Source organism: Eumetopias jubatus, unplaced genomic scaffold, assembly GCF_037043125.1.
Source record: "Eumetopias jubatus isolate StellerSeaLion01/CBP00866 unplaced genomic scaffold, mEumJub1_p1.0 scaffold_4, whole genome shotgun sequence".
Classification (NCBI taxonomy): domain Eukaryota; kingdom Metazoa; phylum Chordata; class Mammalia; order Carnivora; family Otariidae; genus Eumetopias; species Eumetopias jubatus.
The window spans coordinates 66,001,538-66,022,839 of record NW_028274810.1 but is presented as its reverse complement, the minus strand read 5'-3'; the positions used below and the strand labels follow the sequence as shown (position 1 = coordinate 66,022,839).

At 37.8% G+C, this 21,302-nt stretch overlaps 1 protein-coding gene across 2 annotated transcripts in view; it reads left to right on the top strand.

Annotated features, from left to right (window-relative positions):
* Nucleotides 1–21,302, top strand: part of OSBPL9 (oxysterol binding protein like 9) — a 176,250-nt gene that overhangs the window by 12,870 nt on the left and 142,078 nt on the right. For both annotated transcript variants that reach the window (XM_028106812.2, XM_028106811.2), the window contains exon 2: nucleotides 20,705–20,755. In XM_028106812.2, coding sequence (XP_027962613.2) covers nucleotides 20,705–20,755 — 51 coding nt within the window. The remainder of the gene's footprint in view (nucleotides 1–20,704; nucleotides 20,756–21,302) is intronic.

Here is a 21,302-nt window from a genome sequence, read left to right as displayed (position 1 = left end):
ACCCTGCTTGTGTTCTCTCTCTTGCTGTGTCTCTGTCTCTCTGTCAAATAAATAAATAAATCTTAAAAAAAAAATGCTTGTGGGATGAGACATATTATCGTAGGCCATTGTTGGAAAATACAATCTGGCACAAGCCTCTACTAGATGTTAATCTATTGTTCTCAGTATTTTCTAATATTGTCAAATATATCACCTCATTAAGCCTCTCAACATCTCCCATTTTTTCTTTTTTAAAGATTTTATTTATTTTGACAGAGAGAGAGACACGGAGAGAGGGAACACAAGCAGGGGGAGTGGGAGAGGGAGAAGCAGGCTTCTCGTGGAGCAGGGAGCCCGATGAGGGGCTCAATCCCAGGACCGTGGGATCATGACCTGAGCTGAAGGCAGATGCTTAACTGAGCCACCTAGGCGCCCCCTCCCATTTTTTCTTGCTACCATGGTAGCACATAAACCACCATCATGTCTCGCTTGACCTGTTGCAAAAACCTCATAACTGTTCTGTTACCATTTTTGCTCTCTAAAATGCATTTTCTGTCAGCAGCCCAAGTGATCTTAAAAAAAAAAAAAAGAAAGAAAAACAAAAGATCATGTTATTTCCCTGCTTAAAATTCTCTAGGGACTTTAGGAAAACATCCAAACTCTTTATTATGACTTATATGTGCTTGGTTATCTGCCTCCACTTATTTTGCTATAGTACTACTCCCTTTGCTCACCACTCTCTATCCACTCTAGATTTTTTTTCTGTTCCTAGAGCACCTCAGACTTGTTCCTGCCTCAGGGCCTTTGCCTAGTTTTCTGGCTTCTCAGACTGTTATTACTCCTGGTCTGTGGCATGGCTGATTCCTTCTTGTTATACAGGTCTTCATTCAGATGTCACTGCTCAGAGAAGCCTTTCCATAACATCTAAAGTAGACCTCACTGTCAGTCACGATCACAATGATCTTGTTTTATTTTTTCATGGTGTTTATTGTTAGCTGCTGAATTTATTTTTTCTTGTTTATTGTCTGTTTCTCTCCTCTGGAATATAAACTCCATGAGAACAGAAACTTCATTATTTTATCCCTAGCCTGTCGAGCAGTGGCTGGCATTTAGTGAGTGTTCAGTAAATATGGAATGAAAAGTAGTATGAAGTAGTTGATATTTCTTATACACATGAAGAAATTGAGACTTAAGAAATCACATGATAGTTTCTATGTGATCAAGTTTTCTCCAAATAGAATTTTCTTTCTGTCAGATATTGAATTACACTAGCAGTAATTTTTTTTTTTTAAGATTTATTTATTTGAGAGAGAGGCATGAGTAGGAGGGGCAAAAAGAGAGGGAGAATCTCAAGCAGACTCTGACAGGTGCACGATCTCACTACCCTGCGATTATGATCTGAGCCGAAACCAAGAGTCAGATGCTTACCTGACTGCGCCACCCAGTTGCCCCAGCAGTAATATTTTAAAATGGTCATAAACCCAAGTTATCACTAGTCTGTTGACAGATAATAATTTACATCATTATCACAATGAAATAAACTTTCTGCAAAGATCCTTCTAAAATGCTAACTGCATTGATTAATCATTAAAAAGTACTGAATCTTTTTACATCTAAGATATAACCTAGGGACTTAAATCATCCCTATTGAAATGCCAAGGATAAACAAAAGACTCTCCTTTCTATTACAGCTCACTGAAAGCCTACTAGATGGGGAGAAGAGGGTAGGAGCAGATACTAAGCTTTAGAATTTGTTGAGTGATGAGTATTTCATATTCACAAGACATGAGAGTAGAAAGGTAGTGGCAAATTCTTGAGGGTAATTCTACTTTGATACTGTAGTCACCCTGAAGAGGAGTAAGTGTAAATTTCTGATAGGTGACGTCCAGCATGACTAATCTACCATTTTGTGCTGGCATATTCACTCTTCCTTCTTGAACTCTTTTTTTCCTTTTTAAGAAACCCGAAGTAAAATTAGACCTGACAAAAAAATGAGAGCTTTTAAATTGCCTTTTTTTTTTTTAAGATTGTATTTATTTGACAGAGAGAGACAGTGAAAGAGGGAACACAAGCAGGGGGAGTGGGAGAGGGAGAAGCAGGTTTCCCGCGGCAGGGAGCCCGATGCAGGGCTTGATCCCAGGACTCTGGGATCATGACCTGAGCCAAAGGCAGACACTTAACGACTGAGCCACCCAGGCGCCTCTTTAAATTGCTTTTTTTTTTTTTAAAGAAGTTTTCCCCCCTCATTGTGAAAAAAGTAAGTTTATTGTAGATCATTAACCTCTCAAGAACTTGAGCGTTTCTTAAGCCCTTAGCCATAGCTCTTGAATTCCTGGGAACCATTATTACCAGTTTCTTCACAAAAAATGTTTTCCTTTGGAGCATGTCCCCATTCTAAATTGAGGCCAAGGATGAGTCTTAGAATTAGAGAATTAGGACTAAGAATCCAAAATACTGTGGTTCTGACTGTTGTTCATGCTAACTAAATTATTTTGTGTGTTGTACAAAATTTCCCATCTTTAAATTTTCATAATGTTCTTTTTACTGTTTGTCTTTTCATGACCTTATTACTTTGGGCCCTGACTTAGTCTTTTCCAAATAAGGAAAAACATCCCTGGGCAATTTTTGTTAGAAAAGTGAACTTGAAAGATAATAATGGATTATCACCGCACAGAGAAGTACTAATACAACAACACAAACCACCTGGAGTTTAACATGCATGCTTCTGTCATTTCCTTCAGTCATTTTTTGTGACATAACATTAATCATTATTTAGTATTCTAGTTATATTTGAGAAGCACAGCAAAAATGGAAAATTTACACTGGGATCAATATATATTAACATCCTTTAAGTAATTTGCACAATTTAGGCTAACATTTAGTATTTAATATTTAACTTTAGAAAGGATGTGAAAACTTTAAATTGTCATTAGCTGTGCTTAATTAAACGCTGTGAAAGTGGTTCTCTCCGCTGATCTGTTGGCTTGAAATTCTGACTTGAAGATAAAATTATCTTTTTTAGGAAATAATGAAAGACCTGAGACTTTACAATGTAATAGGTCACTAGAACAAAATAGCCCACAGGGGTGCCTGGGTGGCTCAGTCGATTAAGCGTCTGTCTGACTGTTGATCTCGGCTCAGGACTTGATCTTGGGGTTGTGAGTTCAATCCCTGCATTGGGCTCCACGCTGGACATGGAATCTACTTACACACACACACACACACACCTTTACCTATAATCTTGAAATCCCTTAATCTCTGAATTCCAAAGGTTTTTCCCCTAACTTTATTATATTCTCATTTGGAAGTAAAGCCTGTTCTGAACTGTGTGGCTGTTTTGGACTTTATCCTAGTTAGTGTAAATATATGTTGTATAGAGAAATACTAATATGCTTGATTGTGAAATTAATTAAATGCTTGATACCCTAGACCCCAGTGCAGGTATGACATGGTTTATGTACTATATGTGTATTATTTTTCTAAAATTGTGAATTTCAAAACATCTAAACCAAAGGTCTCAGATAAGGGATGTGGACCTGTATTTGTGATCTAGTGACCTAGGGTTTACATGCTAGAGGTAGTTCGGAAGGCAGGGGTACAGCCTCAGAAGCACTGCTGCAAGTCTTTATAGGGTGACATTTATACTACTGAATTGAGAAGGATTGCTGATTTGACACTCAGCCTTTGTTGACTCAGAAAATCTTTGAAGGAGGACTTAACCAGATTTATAGTAACTGTGGAAGAAATTCATGGCCATTGTATTTACTATTATAAAACTAGTATTCCAGTTTATTAATTCATAATAAGAAATATAACTCTTGAGACTTGTATGCATACTTAGGCTTTCTGATTAGTACATTAGTGCATATACTCTCTGAACGCAAGCTGTATGGGATGCCAGATTTCTAAGCAGAAGCAGACCGAAGGGAGTTACGTGTTAGGGATACTTAATGGCATCTGACACTGATATCATTATGCAGTATCTGCATATTAGAGATACACGTATTATGAGAACTGAAAAGGTCTAATCTTTCGGTCAGAAAAACTTTTCTTCTGGCCTTCTGGTTCTTGCTCTGGCCATCTTACTCTAGTTCTGTTACTATTAATACTTTCTGATACTTAGTATAATTAGTCATAATTAGTATAATGACCTCCAGGCTGTTATAGCTCTTAAAGATGATCTTGTATATATTTTAGTTCTGATGTATGTCTTTTCTTTAAAGGAAGGCAGCTATCTTCCCAGGATCTTAGACCCCTAATATTACTGTCACCTTGTGTACTGATTCAATATACTTTCCTAAGGCTTTATCTGTAGTATAAATAGACACTAAATCTTTTGCCGGACATGAGGCCTTCTATAGTGGGGGATGGGTGGGAGATGAGGGAGTTATCTATGATAACTTGAGGTATGAATGAGGGGAAATTTTTCCACTGTTGTGGGCCTGTAGCTCCTTAAAGTTTTTATTGGTGTAGATTTCCAGTAGCATGATGTCATTTTGGTCTTGAGTGTCCAGAAGACCTTAGCTGGTGAAGGCTCTCTGGTACATTAAATACTATCAGGATGGTTTAAGGATTTCGTGCTCTCCAAATAGAAAGGAGACTACAGGAATGGGTGTTACTGCTGTCATTTTCTATTTTGTAATTGCTGTTGTAAGCAGTGTTATCTGTGTGGAATTCTGGCAAGTATTGCTTATTTATTTACTTTTGTTGAGATATAATTACATCCAGTAAAAAACCCCACAGATTTCAAGTGTACAGTTAGGTGAGTTTTGACATTTGTTTATACCGTTTTTACCAGTATCCCAAAATATAGAGCATATCTGTCATCCTGCAGAATTCCTTCCTGTCTCATTCCTGTCCATTTCATGCCCTAGAGTCAGCCTCTTGTGATTTCTATCTTTATAGATTAGTTTTGCCTAGCAGGTTGACCACCTGTGTTCCAGGATTATATGGCCCAAGGTGCAACACTGACTATGAGTGCAACCTAATATGCTGTTGGGAGTAAAGTAACATATGACTTAATACCGAGGCAGTGTTTACATTTATGCTAAAAGGAGAGAGACCATTTTGACATATGTTCACAGGTACTCTACCATAATGTATTAAATGTTTATTCTTTGCAAAGTTATAGCAGGGGTGTTGGGTGGGGGAGGGCAGAGGATGAATCAGAAACCCTGCCCTCTAAGAGAAGCAATGAGGCATGTAAATACATTATTTTCATACAAGATAGAAGTAATATGTGCTTTAAGGAAGGTAAGATGGGGTGCTATGTGTTAAAAAGTTCAGAAGGAGACCTCACTTTTAGCTGTGAGTGATTCAGAGCATGTCAGATGAGACTCTTACTTGATCTTTTTAATACAAATTTAGTTTATTTCAAGCAAAGTAAAATTAACATTCAAATAAGAAGTTAAGTGTCTTTAACAGGTTTAGGGAGGCATTCTTTGCTTTATAAAAGGATTGTAGAATTAGTTTAAATGGCAAACTAATCTTCTCCTATGAATTTTGAATATGCTTGTGCAAAACTTTTCCAGGCTCATTTGCTTTGTGAAGCAAATGGATTTACTAGTTCATAGTTACATTTACAATTAAACAGGTTTTTTTTTTTTAAAGATTTTATTTATTCATGAGAGACAGAGGGGGAGAGAGAGAAGCAGAGGGAGAAGCAGGCTCCCAAGGAGCAGGGAGCCTGATGCGGGACTCATCCCAGGACCCTGGGATCATGACCTGAGCCGAAGGCAGACGCTTAACCATCTGAGCCACCCAGGCGCCCAGAATTAAACAGGTTTTGATTGATGACACTATATAGCATTGTGAGTTAGCTAATTCATTAAGATACTTTTGAGTACTTAGTATAGGTGGAATATGCTGAACTAATTTTTTAAAAGCTTATAGCCCTGTTGGAGGTACAATTAAGTAGTTATAATAAAGATAAAACTAAGTGGTAACTTTTGTGCTAAGTTTTATTTGATTTAGTGCTTACATAACATTGGGGATTTTTATTTCTCTTTAATTGTTTTATGGTAATATTTTTAACCGTAATTGTAAAAAATTTGTTTAAAAGAGATGTAAAGGCATCAGAAATGGGAAAAAAAGTTTCCCGTTTTACTCAGAATTGTCGAACAGCCTAAATTGGGAATGAATGGGCATATTTTGAGTGAATTATGTTTGTTGAATGAGTAGGGTGCCAGGGAGAGGAGGCTGGGGCTATTAATTTTTTTTTTTAAGATTTTTTTATTCATTTGGTTGGGGGGGAGCTAGAGGGCGAGCAGAGGGGAGGGGCAGAAGGAGAGGGAGAAGGAAACTCCACGTTGAGCAGGGAGTCAATCCAGGACCCTGAGATCTCGACTGACTGGAGCCAAAGGCAAGATGAGCCACCCAGGCAGCCCCTGGGGCTATTCATTTAAAGACTATTTTAGAGAGACAGAGAGAGAGTGAGGGGACAAAGAGCAGAGGGGGATGGTGAGAGGGGGAGGGAAAGAATTTCAAGCAGACTGCACTGAGCACAGAGGCTGAGGTGGGGCTCGATTCCAGGACTCCAAGATCACAACCTGAGCCAAAACCAAGAGTCAGACTCTCATCTGACTGAGCCAGACACTCAGTTGACTGAGCCACCTAGGTGAGTTGGAGCTGTTCATTTAGCAGACATTTATCTAATACCTTCCAGGTCCTAGGCATCAGTTAGGTTCTGTAAGATAGGGTGGGGATAATGATAATACAAAGATAATCAAACCCACTGGTTGACAAGGAAAATAGATGTAAACAATTATAATACAATATAATAACTAGTGCAATAGCAACACCCATAAATTGAATCGAATGGAATAAACTGTACCTGAGCATAGGAGCTGGATTGGGAAGGAGTCCACAAACGAAGTGTGTGAGCATGAAGGAGGAAAAATTATGATTTGTTTTATTGCTTGTTTTTTGTAGGGGCTACATATTATTACTAGAGCAGATTGGGGTGTGTGTGTGTGTGTGTGTGTGTGTGTGTGTGTGTGTGTGTGTGTGTGTGTGTGTGTGTGTGTGACTGAGCTGATGGTAGGAGACATACCTAAAAATATGGTCTAAAGGGCATAGGGTTAGCCTAGGTTCAGAGAAAATGATTGTGTGTCTCCTGCTGTATTTAAGGTAGAAGCGAGGAAGAAGCATGAATCTCGTGCCTTTTATATGCCAGATGTTATACTAAGTGACTTACCTGTTTTAACTCAGCACTTGGCAATGATCCTTTGAACGTAAGGCATAGATCAGCTCTGGGAACTTGTCACTTAGTCAAGGGCACACTACTATCAAGTTGGCAGGGCTGGAATTCAAAACCTTATCTCTTTCACGCTACAGCCCGTATTACTTCATTAAACTGTACTGCCTATAGAACAACATAAGTTATATATCTCTGGGTATGCTTAATGTAATTTTTTTCTACAAATGGTACTTCCTTTTTTTTAAAAAGCACATATATGCTTGAGGGATTGAAATTATTTTGTACATTTTAAAGAGAGATTTCATGTGTCTATAGCCTTGGAAGCCTAAATGGAGAATATTTTGAGCTGTTCTTAATTTAAATTACTTTGAAACGTATGTAGCCATCCCTTCCAAAGATGTGGTACACTGAAGTTCAGATAAAGTAATAAAATATATCCAGAATGTAACAATTAAGAGGCCCCGCTAGACTGCATTAACCCCTTTTTGAGAAGCAATTGTACATTATTTAAGACCGACTTTCAGCTCAGTAATTCTCACTGTCCTTAAAATAACCTTTTTGTAAGGATTTAAGAAATGGACAGAACAGGCAATCTGTAGATTAAGATTTTGTGCTGTTCTCTTGAGAACACAGGTCATTATTGTCACAGCACTCTGGTTTGAGGGCCTTTTGTTTGTGTGTTTCCTAGTACTCATTTCACAACCAATTTCAGATCCTGTGTTCTATAACAATTTTTGTGTGATTCTGTAAATCTCAGATAAAAGAAAAACAACTCCCCCTTTCCCCTGCGGGCTGATAGACCAGAAGGTTTATTTAAAAATAAAATTCAGTAGCATCCCTCGGTGATTATTGACCTGTCCACAAAGCATTTTAAAGCAACTTGAGGTTGAAATTACATTATTTTCTATTTAACTGTTCAATGGTGTCTTCATTGATAACTGCCTGATGAAGTGCTGAGATTATAATCACACAGTGATTTATATCTAAAGTAAAGTCCATTTACTTTTAACTAGCATATAGATAATATAATAATGTATTTTTTATTATTTTATGTATTTTCCCTAAAGTGATCATTGGGAGAGTGTGTATGTGTGTGTTGGGGGGAGGGAGTGGTGGATGTGATCAGTGTTTGGAGTGAGAGAGATAATATGTATCTCTGTGGATACAGTTGTCCCTCACATTAAGTGAACCTAAAAAAGTTATATTCTGGAATAGTCTGTGTAATTAATTTTGTCAGTGTAAATTCTTCTTCCTGATAAACCTTTGTGACCCTTTAAAAAATTTACTACCATGTGAAAAGGAAGACTTTCTGGTTTTGTTTTGTTTTGTTTTTTAATTTTATTTATTTGACAGAGACAGAGAGGGAACACAAGCAGGGGGAGTGGGAGAGGGAGAAGCAGGCTTCCCGTGGAGCAGGGAGCCCGATGTGGGGCTCCATCCCAGGACCCTGGGACCATGACCTGAGCCGAAGGCAGAGGCTTAACAACTGAGCCACCCAAGCGCCTCTCTTCACAGGGTTCTTTATTCTACAGTCAACGAAAGTTTCTTTTGGTTGCTTTAACCCCAGCCTAGATTTCTTAGCAGAGGCATATGAATGTGCTGATTATATCTCCCAACTGTTTTATTATCAAAACAGGTGGGGTTTAGGCTCTGTTCCTTGACTTCCTGGGAGCCCCAGTCAATGCCAAGATAAAGATCTAAGTGTCAAGCAGGTATGAAGATGGTAGTGTAAAGGACAAAGCTTCTTTTCCTTTGAGACAGGCTTGACAGGCTTAGTAACAGACAAAAAGCTATGAAATTTAACTTGTACTGGGGCAACTTATTTAACAGCTTTATTTTAGTTTTCTCACCAACATAACCAAAATAATAATGGAAGTTTTGGATTACCTGTTGAGACATAGTATATAAGGTTATAGGCTATCTTTATTGAAACTGAAAATGGCTATTTGCATTTATGTATATCCTTCCTGTCATCCATTCAACAAATATTTTTGAGTCTTTTACTGTATATTAGACTGTTTTCTTAAAATTTATAGGCTAGCAGGAATGATGAACTTTAAGTAATTTCAGAATTGTTTAATTATTATTTAAGTACTTTGTGTTTTTTTTAATTTCATTTTTATTTTATTTTATTTTTTTCAGAGTTTAGAGGGATTTTTTATTTCCTTGATTAACATGATTTCCCAGGTTGTTGCATCCAGGACATAGCGGCAATCTCAGCCTTAAACTTTGTTTCTGCTCCTACCCTGGAACCCCAGGCAGCATGGAGAGGGTCTAACCCCTGCCCAACCACCCTATTGTAAGGAAACCCCATAAATTTCATTTTTATTTTATCCTGAATGCACACATGAGGAATTCTGGGTTAGAGACAGGGTTCATAATCATAAGTGTATCAGCCTGCTTCCACCCTAATCCTTACCCCTAGGGCAGTGCTGTAAGAACCACGTCAGTTGTCCTACACATATAGCCAAGTAGCTGTAGGTGAAGGATGAGGAAAAATAATTCTTCTCTGCTTTTGAAGAGTAAAGAGGCAACTGGCTCTCTCTTCTGAAAAGGATCACCTTAGAAAGGTAATAAGCCTAAATCCCAACTCTAGCCCCTTACTTGCATATCTAACTTGGTATGCAAGTAAAATCTTCCTGGAGCCAGATAGCCTTGTGGGTCTCTGCTTTTACAATCTAGATGCCTTTTCCATTTCTGAGGCTTCCCTTTCTCTCTCTCCTCTCTTTCTCTTCCTTCCCTCCCTCCCTCCCTCTCTCTTTCCTTTTTTTTTAGATTTTATTTATTTGAGAGAGAGAGAGAAACTGCAAGCAGGGGGGAGGGGCAGAGGGAGAGAGAGAAGCAGGCTCCTGGCTGAGCAGGGAGCCCCTACATGGGGCTGGATCCTAGGACCCTGGGATCATGACCTGAGCCAAAAGCAGCCAATTAACAACTGAGCCATCCAGGCACCCCCCCTTCCTCCTTCTCTCTCCCTTTTTCTTTCCCTCCCTCCCTTCCTTCCTTCCTTCTTTTCCTGTAAATACCTAGGGAGATGCCTGCTACCCTCTTCCTGGCACCTTGTGGTCTTAGCCTACGGGCTTACTCCAGGCTTTTGACCTTTCAACTTTCTTTGGGAAATAAAAAGAAGTTTTATTATCCTTTCAGATAGGGAAAACAACAGGTTAGATTTTGTGGGATGTTGAAATGTTGGAGAACTCTAGGGCTTTTTTACAGTGACACTGAGAAATCCCAGGGAAATTTAATTTCTCCAGCATACTATGAAGGAAGAGGGTATTATAAGAGAATATTATGTGAGCGGTGGGTAATCTAGTCTAGGGGTTCCTGTAAAGCTTTTCTTTGTAGGGACTTGAGGGATGAATAGGAATTATCCAGTTAATGAAGTGAAGGTAGATGAGTGCAAGCACTTCAGGCAACGGGAACAATATATGTAAAAGGCCTAAGGTAGGAAGGCATTTGACTGGTTCAGGGAATAAAGGTCAGTGTGTCTGGGGCACAGGGATAATGGGGGCTTTAGAGGTAGACTGGGACCAGAACAAACAGGGTCTCTGGAGGGTAAATGAAGAAATTTGGATTTTATCCTAAGAGCAATGTAGAGCCTTGAAATCTTTTTTTTTTTTTTTTTTTTTGCTTGTTTGTTTTGTTTTTAATCAAGGTAGTGACCTGCTCAGGTTTATGTTTTGAAAAGATTCTTCTGGCTCCTATATGGAGGAGGATTGGAGGAGAGGAGAAGTAGATAGAAGTTAGAAAGTGATGCAGCATAGGGGACGGATTATGGAGGTCTGCATTAGGGTGGTTATAGTGGAGATGAAGTGAAATGGAAGGATTTGAGAGATTTTTAGGAGACAGAAATGGGGAGTACTTTGGATAGATGAAAGGAATTGAGAGAGAAAATCATGAGTTGGTTACAGACATGTTGAGTTTGAAATGCCTGTGAGACAGCCGAGTGGAAATGTGCTGAGGGAGTATGCATGGTGGGAGAATGGAGAAAATTTGAAATAGCCCTTGCTGAGAATGAATGGGAGAACAAGCTTACTAATGAATCATTTCTACTACTCCTTTTGCCTGAAACTTTCCCCCCAGATTTTTTACTTTAGAGGCTTTTCTCATTCAAATCTCAGTGCAGATATCACTCCTCTAAGAGTCTTACCAAACCATCTCTGTTAAGGTAGAACCCCTCTTCCCACAACAAGTTTCTGATCATCACTCAGCTTTATTTTCTTAACATTTATCACTGGCTGAAATTATCTTGTTAATTTGGTTTTCTTAGGAGAAGTATCTATTCAAATCCTTTACTCATTTTTTTTTTTAAGATTTTATTTATTTATTTGACACAGAGCGAGAGAGACAGAGAACAAACACAAGCAGGGGGAAACGGCAGGCAGGGGGGAATCAGGCTCCCTGCTGAGCAAGGAGCCCGATGTAGGGCTCCATCCCAGAACCCTGGGATCATGACCTGGGCTGCCTTAACCAACTGAACCACCCAGGCACCCCTCCTTTACTCATTTTTAAGTTGAGTTGTCTTTATTTTTGAATTGTAAGAGTTCTTCATGTATTCTGGATACTAGTCCCTTACCAGATGTAGAATTTGTAAATATGTTCTTCCAATTTGTGTTTTGTTTTTTTTTTTTACTTTCTTGATAGTGTCCTTTGAAAAGCATAAATGTTTCAAGTTTGATGTTCAGTTTATTTTTCTTTTGTTGCTTGTGGTTTTGGTGTCCTAAGAAACCATTGCATAATCCACAGTCACAAGGAATTATACCTGTGTTTTCTTCTAAGAGTTCATTGTTTTAGCTTATTATTAATAGTTTAATGGTTTTATATGGTAAGGGTAGGGGTCCAACTTTATTCTTTTGCATGGGGGTATATCCAGTTGTCTTAGTACTCTTTGTTAGAAAGATTATTCTTTCCCGCATTGGATGATCTTGGCATCCTTGTCAAAAATCAATTGACCATAGCTGTATGAATTTATTTCTAGATCTATTTCAGTGCTATTTCATTGTTCTAATTACTGTCTTTGTTACTGTAGCTTTTTATTCTGATACTGGAAGTGTGAGTCCTCCAACTTTGTTTTTGTTTTATTGAAGATTATTTTGGCTATTCTGGGATCAGTTTGTCAATTTCTGCAAAAAACAGTTGGGATTTTGATAGGGATTATATGAAATCTATAAGTCAATTTGGGGAATATTGCCATTGTAACAATATTAAGTCTTCCACTTCATGAACATGAGATATTTTTCCATTTATTTAGGTCTTTGATTTCTTCCAACAGTGCTTTGCAGTTTTCATTGTACAAGCCTTGTACTTCTGAAAATTAAATTTATTACTAAGTATTTAAATTCTTTTTGATATTATAAATAGAATTGTTTTTTCATTTCATTTTTAGATTTTTTTGTTCCAAGAGTATAGAAACACAATTGATTTTGGGGGCATCTAGGTGGTGCAGTTGATTGAGCATCTGACTCTTGGTTTCACTTCAGGTTGTGATCTCTCAGATTGTGGGATCGAGTCGTGCATTGGGCTCTGTGCTCAGTCCAGAGTCTGCTTAAGATTCTTCTCCCTCTGCCCCTCCCACCCTTGCTCTCTCTCTCTGTCTCTCTATTTCTCTCTTTCTCAAATAAATAAATAAATCTTAAAAAAGAAAAAAGAAAGGAAACACAATTGATTTTTTATATATTGGTCTTGTGGTCTGAAAACTTGAACTCATTTATTACCTCTAATAGGGTTTTGGTGGATTCCTTAAGATTTTTTATATATAGGTTCTGTCATCTTCAAATAATTTTATTTCTTCCTTTCCAATCTGGATGTCTTTTCTTTTTCTTATCTAATTTTCCCAGTTAGAACCTCCAGTATAATGTTGAATAGAAGTGGTGAGAGAGGACATCCTTGCCTTGTTCCTGCTGTTAGGTGTAAAGCTTTTAGTCTGTTACCATTAAGTATGATATTAGCTGTGGGTTTTCATAGATGTCTTTCTATGAAATAGAATAGTTACCTTCTAGTCCTTGAGTGATTTTATCATGAAAGAATGTTGGATTTTGTCAAGTGCTTTTCCTGTTTTTGAGATGATCATGTGATTTTTGTTCCTTATTTTGTTAAAATGGTATATTATATTGATTGATTTTCATATGTTGACCCAACCTTGCATTCTTGGAATAAATCCCACTTGGTCATTGTCTCAGTATGTTTGGGTTGCTATAACAAAAATACCATGGACTGGGTAGATTATAAACAACAGAAATTATTTCTCACAGTTTTAGAGGCTAGGAAAGTCCAAGATCAAGGCACTGGTAGATTCAGAGTCTGGTGAGGACCTTCTTAGATGACCATCTTTTTCACTGTAACCTCATATGGTGGAAGGGGCAAGGGAGCTCTCTTAGGCTTTTTTCTTTTTTTTTTTTTTTAAATAAGGGCACTAATCCCATTCATGAGGTCTTTTCTAAAGGCTTTATCTCCTGATACCATCGTCTTGAGGGTTAGGATTTCAGTATATGAATTTGAAGGCAGGGGAGGGGGGACACACAAATTTAGACCATAAATAGTTAAGCTGTATAATCCTTTTTTACATGTTGCTGGATTTGGTTTGCTAGTATTTTGTCGAGGATTTTTTTCATCTTTATTTACAGTAGATGTTGGTGTTTTCTTGTGATATTTTTGTCTGGTTTTGGTTCCAGAATCATACTTGCTTCATAGAAAAAGTTGGGGAGTGTTCCTTCTTTTAAAATTTTGGATGAGTAGGAAAGGCTGTTGTTAATTCTTTAAGCATTTGATAGAATTTATCAGTGAAGCCATCTGGGCCTAGGCTTTTCTTTGTGAGACGTTTTTTGATCACTAATTCAGTCTCTTTACTTGTTATAGGCCTATTCAGATGTTTTAGTCTTTAGTTGTGACAGTTTGTTCTGAATTTGTCTATTTCATCTAGATTATTTAATTTGTTGGTCATCATGTTACCTTAGAATCCTTTTTGTTTCTGTAAGGTTGTTAGTAATGTCTCTTCTTTTATTCCTGATTTTAGTAATTTGAGTCCTGTTTTTTCCTTGGTTAGTAAAACTAAAGTTTTGTCCATTTTGTTGATCTTTTTCAAGGAACCAAGGTTTGCTTTCATTGATTTTTCTATTTTCTAATTTCATTTATTTTTGCTTATTATCTTATAATCTTTATTCCTTTCTTATGCTTGCTTTAGGTTTAGTTGCCCTACATTGTGTAGTTGCTTAAGGTACAAAGTTAGGTTATTGATTTCAGATCTTTTTTTTAATGTAGGCTTTTACAGTTATAAATTTCTAAGAATTGCTTTCACTATCTCCTGAAAGTTTTGGTGTGTTGTTTTCATTTTCACATTGCACATATTTTCTAATTTCCTTTCTGATTTTTTTTCTTTGACCCATTGGTTATTTAGGAGTATGTCATTTAATTTCCACATATTTTGAATTTCCCAAATTTCCTTTTGTTATAGAGCTGATTTTAACACATCATGATTAAAGAACATACTTTGGGGGCGCCTGGGTGGCTCAGTTGTTAAGCATCTGCCTTCAGCTCAGGTCATGATCCCAGGGTCCTGGGATTGAGCCCTGCATCGGGCACCCTGCTCAGCGGGAAGCCTGCTTCTCCCTCTCCTGCTCCCCCACTGCTTGTGTTCTCTCTCTCTCACTGTGTGTCTCTCTCTGTCAAATAAATAAATAAAATCTTTAAAAAAAAAAAGTAAAAAAATAAAGAACATACTTTGTATTGTTCCCATCCTTTCAAATTTATTGAGGCTTGTTTTATGGCCTAACCTGGTCTATCCTGGAGAATGTTCCATGTGCACTTGGAAAGAATGTTTTCAAAGAGTTTCCTTTTGACTTTAGTTTTATTTATTTATTTTTAGTACTCTCTATACCCAACATGGGGCTTGAACTCATAACCCCAAGATCAAGAGTCACATGCTCTTTTGGCTGAGCCAGCCAGATGCCCTGCAGATAGTTTCCTATTTTATTTTATTTTATTATTTTAATTTAATTTTATTTTTTCTATTCTATTCTATTTTTTTAAATATTTATTTATTTGACAGAGAGAGACACAGCAAGAGAGGGAACACAAGCAGGGGGAGAGGGAGAAGTAGACTTCCTGCCAAGCAGGGAGCCCCATGCGGGGCTCAATCCCAGCACCCTGGGATCATGACCTAAGCCGAAGGCAGACGCCTAACGGCTGAGCCACCCAGGCACCCCAGTAGTTTCCTTTTAAAGGCACAATATGTTGCATATATTGTTTCCATTCGTAGTCCACTGGCCATTATATAGATAAATAGCCTATACCTAGCTGAAAGGGAGGCTGGGAATGTAATATCCAACAGGAGAGCCATGTGTTCAGTTAAAACTTGGGGTGGATGATTTTATTACTTAAAGAAGGAGAGAGGAGAATGGATATTGGGGGAATGTAATCTATTACAGGCAGTATTATATTGTATTTGTGGTAATTTACTTTGAAACTTTAATATGAATTTAATCTGAATCAATACCTTGGGGTTAGCTGATTAGCCTAGGATTATTAAAAATAATTTTTTTAAAGATTTTTCTATTTATTTTGAGAGAACACGCACAAGGATGGGAGGGGCAGAGGGAGAAGGAGAGAGAATCTCAAGCGGACTCAGCGCTGAGTAAGGAACTGGATGTGGGTTCTATCTCCCCACCCTGAGATGACCTGAGCCAAAATCAAGAGTTGGACACTTAATTGACTGTGCCACTCAGGTGCCCCTTAAAAATAATTTTTGATTGCATGGCCCTTGTGTTAATAAATATGAGAAATCAGCAGATGCAACCACAAAACCCAAATATCTTCACTAGTCCTGGAGTCCTTTAGGGAGTAGAACATATCAGCTGTGTATCTCCCCACTTCATGGGGGATCCTCATCCAGCCTAAAAGATTTTAACATCCATTTCAGAATGATCCTTTCTTGAGGTGCTTGGCCTTGTACCTGGAGGCAGAAAGAGGGATCTCATCTAAGTTATAGGTTATTGGTTTTTTTTTTTTAAGATTTTATTTATTTGAGAGTGAGCGTGTGCATGAGTGGGGAGGAGAGGGAGAGGGAGAGGAAGAAGCAGACTCCCCACTGAGCAGGGAGTCTGATGGAGGGATCAATCCCAGGACCCTGAGATCATGACCTGAGCCAAAGGTAGACGCTTAACGACTAAGCCACTCAGGTGCCCCGCATCTAAGTTATAGGTTGCGTGACTCTTCAGCCTGCTAAAAATTTGTTTTAAGGTCTCGGAACATTGGTAAAATAACACCCGGGAGGAAGATTACTGGAGTGGGGTTGCTGGCCCTGCCTTTTTCTCATTAGCAGAAGCTACTTGTATTCATTAAAAAAAAAAAAAACCCTGATATTCACTGAGTGGCATTTGCTTAGGCTGTCAACGCCCTGCTGATTGCTCTCCAGGGTGTAGCTGGACACTGGCAGCTAGGACTTTCCACCTCTCATCTCTCATCTCACTGTGTAGGCTTTATGTATTGCTTTCTTCATGTAGAAGGCACATGTCTCATGGCACCTACACCTCATAGCTTCAAGAACAGATGGGAAGAGCTCTTTCTTCAGCTCCAGTAGAAAAATTTCCTGGGAAAGGACTCTATTCTGCCTTGTGGGGTAGTGGACACCACCCCTTCAGCACTCACTGTGCTTGAGGGACTTAATCACACCAGCTTCCCTTAAGCTGCATATTAGAGCTGAGTGGAGCCAGAATGAGAGGACCCTGTGCCATTGTGGAAGAGGATTCCAGGCTAACAGAGCAGCCTGTGGTCTGGAGGAATGATTTGCAGGGCACCCATTCCAAATTGTGCCTGCTGTGTCAAACTCTGCTACATTTTACATGTGTAATGTTGAATACTTACTTGATCTCCCTGGTATCACTTTCATTTATAATATGTGAATAATTCTTACCATGTCACGTCTTGCGAGGTTTACTGTATCTAAAGTGCTTGTCACACAGAGAGCATCAGTAAGTATGAATCTACTGTTCGCTGCTGCTATTGCTATTAATGTCACCATCGTTCTTTTGCCCAAGTCCTCATAACAGTGTTACTTTTTCTAAAACACACCTTTGAGAATGTTATTACCCTCCTAAAAAAAAATCCTCAGTAGCTCTCCATTAACTATTGAATAAAGTTTGATTTCCTTAATTACTCAATATTTTTTCAGACTCTTCAGGATCTGGATCCCATATCTCCTTTTCAGCCTCATCTCTCTCCATGTTCTTTGCACTCTGTGCTTGGGTCTATAAATCTACTCTCCTTCTATGAATAGTTTGTATGTAGAGTTTTCTGTATCTGTGTCTTGGCTGGTGGTGTTCCTTTGGATTGGATTGCCCTCTTCTTCCTACCTCCCCTCTTTTCTTATTAGAACCTTTTTTTTTTTTTAAGTCCCAGATTGAAACTTGAAACCTGGTCACTTCAGTATTGTATTCCCTGATCTTTTTCCACAGCAGGGGGTCTTCTGTAGCTCAGGGTGCTTTGTGCCTATATTCATGTAATTTTTCATTGTATTACAGTTGTTTATATGCTAGTCTTTTTTTTTTTCTGGACCTTTTAAAGAATCTAGGCCAATTTTGTAGGGTATTCCGCATTCTGGACTTGTTTGATTGTTTTGTAGTTATATTTGTTTTAATTATTTTCACATTCTTTCAGTGTTTTCTAATTCATAACCCTAGGTACAATCACTGGGGCCTGTCTTACTCTTTTCCTGTTCACTATAACCATATTTTTTTAAAAGTGGAAGAGGAATTAAGGATGAATATGTTGGTTCTTACCTTGATTTGTATTCTCTCATTGGGTATTTTCAAATCTAATTAGTATTTTCATGTATGCCTTGACACTTTTGAAGATAAGTCTAGGGTATGGTAAAGGGCTATTAAATGCTTAGAGAATGTTTTTGTTAACTGTGTTTTTGCTAACTGTATTGTTAGTAAAGAACTCTTATGACTGTGCTTGGTAGTGAGAATTTTTTAACAAAATGTATGCTTCCTTGTATATTAAGTGGAATAAAGAAGACTGTCTTCTGTCCCTTAATAGTAATCATTTTTGAACATGAATTCCTATGGCTTGGTACTTTTTTTAAGAATCAACTTTGATTTATCATTGTAATATTGTTACATTTATAAGTTTAGAATCAATGAAAAAATGGTGTAAGATATATTCATAGAAAGTACTGCAGGCAATGAAAGGGATAAGGCAGATCTTTATATACAGACATACAAATATCCCTAAGAAATATTTATTTTTTTCCAGTTTTATTGAGATATAATTGATTATAACATTGTATAAGTTTAAGGTATACAGTGTGATGATTTGATATGCGTATATATTGCAAAATGATAACCACAGTAAGTTTAGTTAACATAATCCATTACCTCCCATAGTTAACCTTTTTTTTTTTTATGGTGAGGACTTTTTAAGGTCTCTGTTAGTAACTTTCAAGTATACAATATAGTATTGTTAATTATAGAAAATGCTGTGCTTTAAATCCTGTATAGTCATAATTGGAAGTTTGCCTGTGGCTCAGTACAGTGGATGTAGGGCATTCGTGGCTTAAAGTGGGACAGTTTTCTTTAAAACATAATTTCATGATGTTGGCTTATTTTACTTCTTTCTTGCATAAGGGAGTACAGAAAAATATCAGTTGTTGAGGTATTAAATATTTTTAAAACTTTGATTATATTTGAGGATTCACTTTATTACACAAGACTAAATTTAATTTTAGGAATATTTACTGAATATCAACATAAGGCTTATTATGCAGAACATAGCCTTTGCTCAGCCCCTTCCAGTAAGGGAGACTTACAGGGTAAGCAGCATTTTATTAGTAAATATTTTTTGAGCATCTAATGTGTGCCAGACACTGTACTGAAGCATAAGTCAGATAGAATTCCTACTCCCTAGGGAATGTGCAGTGTTGTGGGTGAGTTAGACAAGTAAACTAGTCATTATAGCACAAGGTGGTACATGCCGTGACAGGAACATACGGGAGACCTGGGAGAAGAATGGAAATCCATCTCACAGGTAAGGTAAGATGTTGATGAGTGATAGCAAGGCAGAAAATCAGGGTCAAGGACATTCCAAGCTGAGGAACATTGGATGAGAAATCTCAGAGGCAAAAAAATGTGATGCATTTGGGGAATTGAAAAGAGATAAAGCAGTGTTTCTCAAAATGTGGTCCTCCATCTGCCTGAGTCATAATCATCTGGGAGTGAATCTTAACTTCTGGGTGATTCTTAGCCCTCTAGGTAACTCTCAAACTCTCTAAAATATGAGAAACACTGAACTTGGGCGCCTGGGTGGCTCAGTCATTAAGCATCTGCCTTTGGCCCGGGTCTTGATCCCAGGGTCCTGGGATTGAGTTCTGTGTGGGGCTCCCTGCTCAGCGGGGGGTCTGCTTCTCCCTCTCCCTCTGCTCCCCCCCCACTTCTGCTCTTGCTTTCTCTGAAATAAATAAATCTTTAAAAAAAAAAAAAAAAGAAACACTGAGCTAGAGTTAAGGGGCATGAGAAGGAATTAAAATTAGTATAATATATACTATTATTAAAGGCACACAATTCTATGATTAGGTTTATTTGTATAGACTATAAAAGGTTTTCATTTTATTTTATTTTTTTATAGTTGATATTCAATATTATATTAGTTTCAGGTGTACAACATAGTGATTCAACATTTATATACACACCTCAGTGCTCATCACAATAAGTATAGTTACCATCTGTTACCATACAAAGTTATTACAGTATTATTCAGTATGTTCTCTATGCTGTACTTTTCATCGCCATGACTTATTTATTTTATAACTGGAAGTTTATATTTCTTAATCCCCTTCACCTATTTTTTCCATCCCCCCAACCTCCTCCCCTCTGGCAACTACTAGTTCTCTGTATTTATGAGTCTGTTTCTGTTTGTTTTATTTTTTAGATTCCACATATAAATGAAATGATAGGGTATTTTGTTTTTCCCTGTCTGACTTATTTCACTTAGCGTGATACCCCCTAGGTCCATCCATGTTGTCACAAATGGCGAGATTTCATTCTTTGTTATGGCTGAGTAGTATTCCATTGTGTATATGTGTGTGTATACACACACACTGTATCTTCTTTACCCATTCATCTATTGATGTACACTTAGCTTGGTTCCATTTCTTGGCTATTGTACGTAATGCAATAAACACAGGGATGCATGTATCTTTTCTAATTAGTGTTTTCATTTTCTTTGGGAAAATAACCTAGAAGTGGAATTACTGGATTGTATGGTATTTATATTTTTAATTTTTTGAGGAACCTCCTGTTTTCCATAGTGGCTGCACTAATTTACATTTCCACCAACAATGCACCAACATCCACACCACCAGTTTAAAACATATGCTAATTTCTAGCTTTAAGTGATTTTGGGGGGTTGGAGGGGGATGGGGGATATGGATGAAGAATGAGGAATATTACTACTGTAATTTTTCTCTCTTTATCCCCAGATGATTCCAAAAATAGTCTGTTAATTTTTTATTCATTGAATGTTTTTGTTTTCTTTTAGTCCAAGGACAAAATGATGAGAGGCTCTCGCAGAGGATGTGTTAGACTCAGGGTGAGTATTCATTTTTATGAAAACCAATTTTGATGGAATCATGGAGGTCTAAATTTAGTTTTCTCAATTAATTGTTGGGACGGGCAACCGAGGCTCAGAAAAAAACGATTTTTCCATTGTAACTGCTAGCCAGTGCTGGAACCAGGACTAGAACTCCGTTCTTTTAGTCAATGTTTTAATGTATCCATGACTTAATGCAGCTACTGATTTTTTCCTTTCACCTCTATTTTACAGTCAGGGACCAGGGCTAGAAATTAAATGAGTTATAGTGTTGGTAATAGAGGAAACAGTAGAAATAACTCTGAAAAATCCCTACTTTATAGTTGCTTTGTTTTTCCTATTCAACACTATTTAATAAGGGTCTATGTAGCAGTGATGTCCAATAGAAATATAACGTGAGCCACATATATAATTTAAAATTTTGTTGTAGCCACATTTAAAAAGGAAAAGAAGAGGGGCATCTGGGTGGCTCAAGTGGTTAAGCGACTGCCTTCGGCTCAGATCAGGATCCCAGCGCCCCGGGATCAAGTCCCGCTTTGGCATCCCT